Below are 11,393 nucleotides of genomic sequence, written 5' to 3' on the forward strand. Positions count from 1 at the left end.
TGAAAGCTAACATACCATTCGCTTTCTTCACTGCCTGCTGCACCTGCATGCCCACTTTCAATGACTGGTGTACCATGACACCCAGGTCTCGCTGCATCTCTCCTTTTCCTAGTCGGCCACCATTTAGATAATAGTCTGCTTTCCTGTTTTTGCCACCAAAATGGATAACCTCACATTAGTCACATTATACTGCATCTGCCAAACATTTGCCCACTCACCCAGCCTATCCAAGTCACCTTGCAGTCTCCTAGCATCCTCCTCACAGCTAACACTGCCCCCCAGCTTAGTGTCATCCGCAAACTTGGAGATATTGCCTTCAATTCCCTCATCCAGATCATTAATATATATTGTAAATAGCTGGGGTCCCAGCACTGAGCCTTGCGGTACCCCACTAGTCACTGCCTGCCATTGTGAAAAGGACCCGTTTACTCCTACTCTTTGCTTCCTGTTTGCCAGCCAGTTCTCTATCCACATCAATACTGAACCCCCAATGCCGTGTGCTTTAAGTTTGTAAACTAATCTCTTATGTGGGACCTTGTCGAAAGCCTTCTGGAAGTCCAGATACACCACATCCACTGGTTCTCCCCTATCCACGCTACTAGTTACATCCTCGAAAAATTCTATAAGATTCGTCAGACATGATTTACCTTTTGTAAATCCATGCTGACTTTGTCCAATGATTTCACCACTTTCCAAATGTGCTGCTATCCCATCTTTAATAACTGACTCTAGCAGTTTCCCCACTACCGATGTTAGACTAACTGGTCTGTAATTCCCCGTTTTCTCTCTCCCTCCCTTCTTAAAAAGTGGGGTTACGTTTGCTACCCGCCAATCCTCAGGAACTACTCCAGAATCTAAAGAGTTTTGAAAAATTATTACTAATGCATCCACTATTTCTGGAGCTACTTCCTTAAGTACTCTGGGATGCAGCCTATCTGGCCCTGGGGATTTATCGGCCTTTAATCCATTTAATTTACCCAACACCACTTCCCGGCTAACCTGGATTTCACTCAATTCCTCCAACTCCTTTGACCGCGGTCCCCTGCTATTTCCGGCAGATTATTTATGTCTTCCTTAGTGAAGACGGAACCAAAGTAGTTATTCAATTGGTCCGCCATATCCTTGTTCCCCATGATCAACTCACCCGTTTCTGACTGCAAGGGACCTACATTTGTTTTAACTAATCTCTTTCTTTTCACATATCTATAAAAACTTTTGCAGTCAGTTTTTATGTTCCCTGCCAGTTTTCTTTCATAATCTATTTTTCCTTTCCTAATTAAGCCCTTTGTCCTCCTCTGCTGGTCTCTGAATTTCTCCCAGTCCTCCGGTATGCTGCTTTTTCTGGCTAATTTGTACGCATCATCCTTCGCTTTGATACTATCCCTGATTTCCCTTGTTATCCACGGATGCACTACCTTCCCTGATTTATTCTTTTGCCAAACTGGGATGAACAATTTTTGTAGTTCATCCATGCAGTCTTTAAATGTCTTCCATTGCATATCCACCGTCAACCCTTTTAGAATTAATTGCCAGTCAATCTTGGCCAATTTACGTCTCATACCCTCAAAGTTACCTTTCTTTAAGTTCAGAACCATTGTTTCTGAATTAACAATGTCACTCTCCATCCTAATGAAGAACTCAACCATATTATGGTCACTCTTGCCCAAGGGGGCACGTACAACAAGACTGCTAACTAACCCTTCCTCATTACTCAATACCCAGTCTAAAATAGCCTGCTCTCTCGTTGGTTCCTCTACATGTTGATTTAGATAACTATCCCGCATACATTCCAAAAAATCCTCTTCCTCAGCACCCCTGCCAATTTGATTCACCCAATCTATATGTAGATTGAAGTCACCCATTATAACGGTTTTGCCTTTGTCGCACGCATTTCTAATTTCCTGTTTGATACCATCTCCAACTTCACTACTACTGTTAGGTGGCCTGTACACAACACCCACCAGCGTTTTCTGCCCCTTAGTGTTTCGCAGCTCTACCCATACCGATTCCACATCCTGCAAACTAATGTCCTTCCTTTCCATTGCGTTAATCTCCTCTCTAATCAGCAACGCTACCCCACCTCCTTTTCCTTTCTCTCTATCCCTCCTGAATATTGAATATCCCTGGATGTTCAGCTCCCAGCCTTGGTCACCCTGGAGCCATGTCTCCGTGATCCCAACTATATCATAGTCATTAATAGCTATCTGCACATTCAACTCATCCACCTTATTACGAATGCTCCTTGCATTGAGACACAAAGCCTTCAGGCTTGTTTTTACAACACTCTTACCCCTTATACAATTTTGTTGAAAAGTGGCCCTTTTTGATTTTTGCCCTGGATTTTCCGGCCTGCCACTTTTACTTTTCACCTTGCTACCTATTGCTTCTACCCTCATTTTACACCCCTCTGTCTCTACGCTCACACATTTAAGAAACTCTTTCCCTTTAACTCCATCTTCCACTAGCCCATTCGACACCCCACCCCCCTTATTCAGTTTAAAACCACCCGTGTAGCAGTGGCAAACCTGCCTGCCAGAATGCTAGTCCCACACCTGTTAAGATGCAATCCGTCCCTTTTGTACAGTTCCCCCTTACCCCAAAACAGATCCCAGTGATCTAAGAATCTAAATCCCTGCCCCGTGCACCAGTTCCTCAGCCACACGTTCAGGTCCCGTATCTCCCTGTTCCTGCTCTTGCCAGCACGAGGAACTGGAAGCAAACCGGAGATAACAACCCTTAACAACATAGTTGTGATGAGGGCTGACTCTTGAGTACATAAATACCCCAATTGTTGAAGGACACGCAAATATGCCTCTGGCCATGTTTGATGTACAATGTGACAAAAGGTCTGGTCTGGAACCTTCCTTCATCTTTATCACAATGGTGTGAAAATAACTAAGGTGAAGATTGAGCATAACAGAAAGCACTGGAATCGCCTGTAGTCCGTCTCTTTTTGTTTTCTTTTGTCCTGTTTAGTTTATTTTGTTTATTTTAGTTGTGTATGTGTGTAGGGGATGGGAGAAACGTTTTAGTCTCCTCCTTCGGGGGGGTGCGACCTTTTCTTGTATCCCCCGTGTCCGCCTGCGCTGAGGCCTAATCGTGGGGCTGGCCGACTTTGGGGCTGTGGTGGCGTTGCAGCGGTGGCGACCCGACTTCGGAGGCTCGGCCGCGGGCCCAGTGGACGACATCGTCAGGAGCTCGCAAGTCCCAGGTTGGTGACCGGTTCTCCGGAGCTCCCGCAACAACAGCTTCGTCCGCTGGACTGGAGGGCGGCAGCTTCGACCGCCCTGGGCCGCGGAGTTTGAACCAGCCGTTCACGGAGCTTGGATGCGGCCGCTGGACATACCATCACCCGACAGGGTCCCAACATCGGAAGCCTGGATCGCCTCAACGCAGAGGGAGAATAAGGAGGGAAGAGACAAGGACTTTAAGACTTTTGCCTTCCATCACAGTGAGGCGGTGCCTGGTAGACTCACTGTGGTGGATGTTAAACTGTGTTAAGTGTGTGTTTTGTTATTTTATTCTATGTTATGACTGCAAGGTATACAATTTCGTTCAGACTGAAATGTCTGAATGACAATAAAGGATACTTTACTTTTTACTAACTCAGAGGGTTAGGCGGTGGAAAGAATGGATAGGTGACATTTTGAGTAGAAATCCTTCAGACGTCTGAATTTCTGGTTTGATGTGGGTCAATTAACATACCCCATTGTCTTGCATTTGGCTGATCCGTACAGGAACGAGCCACCATGTGAGTAGACAGTGTGCCAGTCCTTTTAACTTCAAACTGATTACTGCTTTCACTGTACATTTAGAACAGATATTCTGAATACTGGTTCTTGTTTTGAATTATTGACTGCTATTTCCACCTAATTTTATAACCCCTGACTAACTCTAAACAGTGTTTTCTTCAAACATTTACCTTTTTTGCTCTCTCTTAAGTATTTGTTCCGAATGTGTGGTATCACTGACAGAATCATCATTTATTACCTGTCTGTCAGTGGTATCCATGAGCCACCTTATTGATGCACTGCAATCTTTGGGGCCATGGAGATCTTCAGATGTTGGTGATAAAGGATCATAAAGTGCTTAATTCAGGGTGATTTCACGCATGGAGAATATGTGTTGATATTGTTGCTGTTGTTGCAGTGCGTCCTATAGTTTGAATATATAACTGCCAAAGTGCACTATTTTTGTGATAATGTAGGGACTAAAGTAGTGGGTGGTGTGGATGTTTTTTATTGGAGTAATTTTGTGTTTGCCTTAACTATTATACCACATTGTCATATGGTATAATGACCACCTAACCTTTTATATAGAGGAGATGACAAATTGGGAGGGTGGGTCGGGTATCCAGTTCTGTTTCATGGGAATAGCATTTTTTGGGGGGGTCTGATAAAGCTTAAGGTCAATATCTAAACGTATTTCAGTTAATGTTTCATTTTAAGAGTAATATTGAACAGTCTCAATCCGATTGTTCCACAGCATAGATCTTTCACAATGTTGAACAAATGTTTCTTGATAACTTTGCATTTCCTGGATAATTTATATAATTTCAGAAGATTCTCTGGAGAGAAGGAATGGGTGACATTTCGGGTTGAGACTGAGGGTTTCTAAGGCCTGAGAAGGGTCTTGACCCAAAACATCTCTCATTCCTTCTCTCCAGAGATGATGCCTCTCATTGAGTTACTCCAGCTATTTGTGTCTATCTTCAGTTAAACCAGCATCTGCAGTTCCTTCCTACATATTTTGTCTGATAAGGAAAGGCCTTAGATGGGTTCCACACCTAATTGTAATCTCAGTAACTGCGTGCACCAAAGGGGTTTGGATGTGAGCCAACGAATGTCTGAGACTTGAGGGGTGCAACAGTTGAATTTAAAACTGGCATAGGACAGTGTGATGGTTTGGGGGATTGATACTTTTGAGATTGGCTCGTGAAGTTTCAGGTGCAATGATGCTATTCATAATATGGATGACATTAAATCTAATTTCTTCTCTCCAACCACAAATCTCCGTGGAGACCCCCAATGTTCAAATGCTGACCTTGGATTTCTCTTCAATAGATCTCCCGGATGTTGGCAGCCAAGGCATCCTTAGCCATCCGTTATGATGCTCTAGGTGAGGATACAAATGCGGAAATGGGTATTGAGAACAGAGCCAAGCTGGAGATCAGGATACGGCACTTAGAAGAAAGAGGGGTAAGTACACGATTAAAAGGCCCAGGTCAATGACGCCTGGCACAGCAAGTATTTTAATCAGTATGTGAACACCTAGTTTCAGACTCATGATTGACATTTGCATTGTCATTAAACAGTTGTCTCACAGGTATTTTTGGCTTTTTGGTAGATGAGAAAGATAAGTGGAACAGGAAAGGCTCGAGCAAAATCTGACAAATATCAGCATAAGAGGTTTGTGTTCTAAATGTAGTTTCTTGTCTTTGTAAATGTAATATGTTCCTGTTTTTAATTACAGTGAAACTCCAGTGTCTGCTGAGAAATCCCAATAGCTCGGCATTATAATGGATGGGATTTATATAGCGCCTTTCTAATACTCAAGGCGCTTTACATCGCATTATTCATTCACTCCTCGGTCACACTCGGTGGTGGTAAGCTACTTCTGTAGCCACAGCTGCCCTGGGGCAGACTGACGGAAGCGTGGCTGCCATTCTGCGCCTACGGCCCCTCCGACCACCACCAATCACTCACATACATTCAGACACAGGCAAAGGTGGGTGAAGTGTCTTGCCCAAGGACACAACGACAGTATGCACTCCAAGCGGGATTCGAACCGGCCACCTTCCGGTCGCCAGCCGAACACTTAGCCCATTGTGCCATCTGTCGTACCATATGGCATTAGATTTGTTCACTAGTGCATTAAGCTTCCTTATGTGAGAGCTTACTATTCTCTCTGTGTGCATGGGGTTGGCATGGTTTGTAGCTGGAACCAGGGTTGAGAACATGGAGGGTACACAAAATTGCTGGGGAAACTCAGCGGGTGCAGCAGCATCTATGGAGCGAAGGAAATAGGCGACGTTTCGGGCCGAAACCCTTCTTCAGACTGATGGGGGGTGGGGGGGGGGGGAGAAAGAAGGAAAAGGGGAGGAGGAGGAGGAGCCCGAGGGCGGGCGGATGGGAGGGTGGGAGGAGAAAGCTAGAGGGTCAAGGAAGGGGAGGAGACGGCAAGGGCTAGCAAAATTGGGAGAATTCAATGTTAATGCCATCCAGACGCAAGGTCCCCAGACGGAATATGAGGTGCTGTTCCTCCAATTTCCGCTGTTGCTCACTGGCAATGGAGGAGACCCAGGACAGATCAGAGAGCCCAGGGATAGGTTCTTGCGTATTCTTCCAATCTGTACGTAAGCGCCCTTTCATTGCCCTATTTACAGGAAGGATGTGGAAGTTTTGAAGAGGATGCAGAGGTAGTTTACCAGAATAATTTCTGGATTAGAGTGCATTCGCTACAGATAGAGGGCATAGCTTTAAGATGAGTGGGGCAAATCTTAAAGCAGATGTGAAGGGCAAGGTTTTTTTTGTTTTGTTTTTTTGCTCAGAGGATGGTGAGTGCCTGGAACACGCTGCTGGGGATGGTGTTTGAAGCAGATATGATAGTGGCATTTAAGAGACTTTGGATAGGTGTATGATTATGCAGGGAATGGAGGGGTATGTATTATGTGCAGGCAGATGAGAATTTGTCTTGGTATCGTGTTCAGCACAATCATTGTGGGCCGAAGGGCTTGTCCTTGTGCTGTACTGGTTATTGAATATAATCCTATTTCACATTTTTCCTGGTCAGTGAGGTGAAAACATATGATCCATCTGGGGACTCGACTCTGCCTTCTCTCTCAAAGAAGCGGAAGATTGAGGAGGTGGACGATGGGGAAGAACAAGCGGATATGAAACCCACAAAAAAGGCAATGCTTTCAGAGCTTTCTGAAACAGGTTAGTTTACGTAAAGGATTTGATTTTATCCATGAGTTAGATGTGGCCCTTGTGGCTAAAGGGATCATGGGGTATGGAGAGAAGGCAGGTACAGGATACTGAGTTGGATGATAAGCCACGATCGTATTGAATAGCGGTGCAGGCTCGAAGGGCCGAATGGCCTACTCCTACACCTATTTTCTATGTTTCTATGATGACCTGTATTCTAATGCAAATATCTATGTCTGGTTTGAATGTTTTTTGTTATCAGGATAGCAGTCATTATTCTATACTGCATAAAGTTAAATACTCGTAAAACTCTCTTTCCTACCCCGATCTATCCTGAAATAATGAACCTGGAGAGTTGCAGGGTTGTAGCCTATCTTGAAGGAATCCCTGTGTAGCCATTTGGGGGTTTGGCTCCTTGCCTACTGTCCTGATTCTTCATTTACTTGTGGAGGTGGATAGTTTATGCTGCAAACATTGGCGGTGGGTTGCTTCCTAACATTCACATGATCCCTATTTTTGCCAGGACTGATTGTACACATCTGAATCATTGCTGACATGGATGTTACAGTAAATCACTTTTTTTAATTGTAGAAGAAGGTGAACAGCCCCCAAAGAAGAAAAAGAAGAAGAAAGAAAAGAAGCAAGAAGTAACAGTAAAACAGGAGGAGGAAGAGGAAGAACCATCAACTTCTTTTGTTGCAGAGGTATGAATTTTGGGATTCATCTGAAACTTGTATTAAAATCCTCACTGTCCCTGTCAGTTGATCAGAGTTCAGAACCAGCATGATCCTGTGAGGATGACAGATAAAGATGGTAAGGCTTGGGAACCTTGGGCAAGAAGTTTAGTCAAATAAAATGGAAGTAAATATACTGTTTTGGATGTATAGAATTGGACCATCAATGCCTGTGGCAGATTGTGCTTCCTCTGTTGTGCCTTTTTGACTGTGGAGTCGATGGTGCCCCCCCCCACCCCCCCATTTAAGGTCCTTGGAGATTATGGTTCCCATGATGACTGTGGTGTTGTTGATGGTGAGGGGAGGGGGGGGCTCTCCTAAAGTCTACTAATCAATTCCACTGTCTTAAGAGCACTGAGCTCCAGGTTGTTGCAATGGCACCAGGACGCCAGCTGTGTCACTTCCTGTCTGTAGGCAGATTCCTCACAGAGAGTTGTGAGTCTGTGGAATTCTCTGCCTCAGAGGGCAGTGGAGGCAGGTTCTCTGGATGCTTTCAAGAGAGCTAGATAGGGCTCTTAAAAATAGGGGAGAAGGCAGGAACGGGATACTGATTGGGGATGATCAGCCATGATCACATTAAATGGCGGTGCTGACGCGAAGGGCAGAATGGCCTCCTGCACCTATCGTCTATTGTCCTCCCCATCCTGGATCAGTCCAATCAGGGTTGTGTCATCCGCAAACTTTATAAGCTTGACAGAGGTGTCAGTGGAGGTGCAGTCATTGGTGTAGAGGAGAGGGGAGAGTACGCAGCCTATGCTGAGGGTCTGCGGGTGCGAGATGTGCATTCCCAGCTTCACATGCTGCCTCCTGTCTGTCAGGAAGCTGGTGATCCACCAACAGAGGGGTTCAGGAACAGTCAACTTGGAAAGTTTGGAGTGTAGTAGCTCTGGTACAATGGTGTTGAATGCAGAGTTAAAATCAACAAACAAAATCCTTGCAAAGGTCCCCTGGAGGTCAAGGTGCTGGAGGATGAAGTGCAGACCCAGGTTGACTTCATCGTCCACAGATCTATTGGCCCGATATGCAAACTGCAGAGGGTCCAGCAGGGAATTTGTGATATTTTTCAGCTTGGCCAGCACAAGCCTTTCAAGGGTCTTCATGACTACAGAGGTCAGTGTGACAGGCCTGTAGTCATTAAGACCAGTAATCCTTGCCTTTTTGGGTACTGGGACAATAGTGGTGATTGGAGAGGGGTGGGTGGTAATGGGTCTGGTCTTTTCAGACTGGAGTCTTGCTTTAAATAGGTGTGAAGTGGTAATTGGGGGGGATCTGGGTGTGGAATGGTCCACTCTGTAGACTGGGGTCTGGCTGTGTTGATGGGGGAGGGGGTACCAGGGTTACGTTTCTGCTTGTCAAACCTGCAGTAGAAGCAGTTGTAAGCAGTTCCAGAGGATTAAGTCACTATGAGTTGGTGAATGGGAACTCAAATTGTTTTGATGATAGAAGACAAAAGAGCTTAGTAGAGGAGTATTTTTCGGCCTGGAGATCTGTGATTGGTGGTGTCGTAGAGCTATATAGTACAGAAATATTCCCTACAACTAAACTTGTCCGTGCTAGTCAAGTTACTTAACAAACTTAGTTCCAATTTCATGTATCTAGCCCATGTCACTGCAAACCTTTCCTATCCATAACTTGCCCTTCGGGTCCCTTTTAAAATCTTTCACCTTTCACCTTTCACCTGTGGCCTTTAGTTTAGGAACCCCTAGAATGAGGAAAATACGCTGTTCACCTTGTGCTTTTGTACTTCTATAAGATCCTTCAGTTTCTCGTGTCCTGGGAAAAATACCCATCTTATTTAACCTCGTTGCATCCCAAACTCTCCAGACTCAGTAACATCCTCTTCAAACTTTTTTGCACTGTTTCCAGTTTAATGGCATTCTTCCTTTAGCAGGGCCACCAGACTGCACACAGTATGCCAAATGTGGCTTTACCAGCACCATGTCCAGATATAACATGACCTATGACTCTTGTACAACACCCTTGCACCACCTTCATGGAAATATGTACCTGTATCTTTTGGTCTCTGGTTTGCTCTTCCAAAATGTCACTCTTGGTATTTATGTGATTTTAAGCTCCTGTTTAAATTCCTCAACTCATTGACCCAGTTGATTAATATCACATTGTAAACAATGTCTTCTATACCACCCGTCTTCGTGTCAGAAGTGTTCTGTAAGGATCAGTGCTGGGGCATAATTGTGATCTACATGTAAATGATTTGGATGTAAATGGAATTTAAACTGGACAAGTGGGGTAACAGATTTTGGGAGGTCAAATCAATGGGAAAGCATACCTCAAATGACAGGACCCTTAGGAGTATTGGATGTACAGAGGGAACTTGAAATCCATGAAAGTTGCAACACAATTGGATAGAGTGATAAAGAAGGCATGTGGCAATGCTTGCCTATTTGAATATAAAAATTGGGAAGTGGTAATGCTGCTGTATAAAACTTGGGTTGGGCTACATTTGGAGTATTGTGTGCAGTTCTGGTCGCAACGCTGTAGGAAAGATGTGGGGACTTTGGAGCGGTTCACAAGAGTGTTGCCTGTATTGGCCATAACGAGTGGTTCGACAAAATTGGATTGTTTTCTCTAGAGAGATGGAGGCTGAGAACGATGTGAGATTGTATAAAATTGAGAGTGACAGATAGATAGATAGAAAGTTCAGGGTGGAAACGTCAAATATAAGAGGCTTAGAAGAGGAGAGTTTAAAGGAGTTCTACGATGCACGCTTTTTTCAAGAGTGGTAATGTCTGTTTCACATTGCTAGGGTAGAAGCAGATATGATGAATATTTGCAATTCTACATCCCCTGACATCATGGAGGCTAGAACATGAGATGTTTTTAATTTGGAGTTAGATAAATTCTTAGAGGGTCAGTAAATTAAGTGCTATAGCAAACTGGCACTGTAGAAGTGAGGTCCAGGGCAGATCAAGTATGATTGTCAAATCGCAGCCTCCTGTTATTTTCTTATGTGGCGTTAAAGGTTATTTGTAAACATTTGTTTTAATAGGTGAACTGATTGCACAGCCATCATAAAAACAATCATCATAAACATGGTGAAACTGCCGTTCCCTAGTATTCCTTTTAATGACAGTTACTATGAATAGACATGTTGGATGAATGTCAGTGAACACATCCCACTTTGATTAATATTAGTGTACACGTCCTTTCCATTGAGGACCTGGTTCACATGGCCAGTTAATCAACCCACTGTTCTGTGTTTGAAACTGTCGTGCTCATGTGATGAGAATAGGCTTTGTATGTTGTGTGCTGCAGTGACAGTATTGATGACCCGTGAAGTGTTGCAGTTGGAATTAGCTTTTGGAAAAGACCCAAGATATTTTGCTCTTCCCTCTCACTGACGTTTATATCTTTGTGACCTCTGTCTTGGTTGCATCCCTTGTGGTGAGAATGGCAGAGATTGATAGTTTTGATTTCCCTTTTGTTTTTCAGACCCCAGAAAAGAAGAAGAAAAAGAAAAAGAAAGCGAAGGACGAATGAATTCAAATCACAAAATTATTTTTGCTCTCTGTGACTGATGAACACTCTGAAAGTGTTAATTTTTTTAACACGCTGTGAAAATGTATTTTCTGTTGAAAGTCCCTGTTGATTATCTTTCTGTAAAACCGTATAAAGGTTATTTTGTATTTTAAGTCATGTTTCTTATTAATAATGTTTTATTTCCTCTCAACCACCATACCTTTAATATTGCTTATAAATTGCAGTTGAGAAA

The 11,393-nt window shown here is 43.9% G+C and overlaps 1 protein-coding gene across 2 annotated transcripts in view; it reads left to right on the forward strand.

Moving 5' to 3' along the window:
• Positions 1 to 11,393, forward strand: part of nop58 (NOP58 ribonucleoprotein) — a 30,271-nt gene extending 18,878 nt beyond the window's left edge. Inside the window, exons 11-15 of one of the 2 annotated variants that reach the window (XM_033024274.1) lie at positions 5,064 to 5,198; positions 5,347 to 5,408; positions 6,793 to 6,938; positions 7,512 to 7,630; positions 11,114 to 11,393. In XM_033024274.1, the coding sequence (XP_032880165.1) occupies positions 5,064 to 5,198; positions 5,347 to 5,408; positions 6,793 to 6,938; positions 7,512 to 7,630; positions 11,114 to 11,161 (510 nt within the window). In that variant the 3' untranslated portion in view covers positions 11,162 to 11,393. The remainder of the gene's footprint in view (positions 1 to 5,063; positions 5,199 to 5,346; positions 5,409 to 6,792; positions 6,939 to 7,511; positions 7,631 to 11,113) is intronic. The other variant, XM_033024275.1, reaches the window with a different exon arrangement.

Source organism: Amblyraja radiata, chromosome 7 (genome assembly GCF_010909765.2).
Source record: "Amblyraja radiata isolate CabotCenter1 chromosome 7, sAmbRad1.1.pri, whole genome shotgun sequence".
Classification (NCBI taxonomy): domain Eukaryota; kingdom Metazoa; phylum Chordata; class Chondrichthyes; order Rajiformes; family Rajidae; genus Amblyraja; species Amblyraja radiata.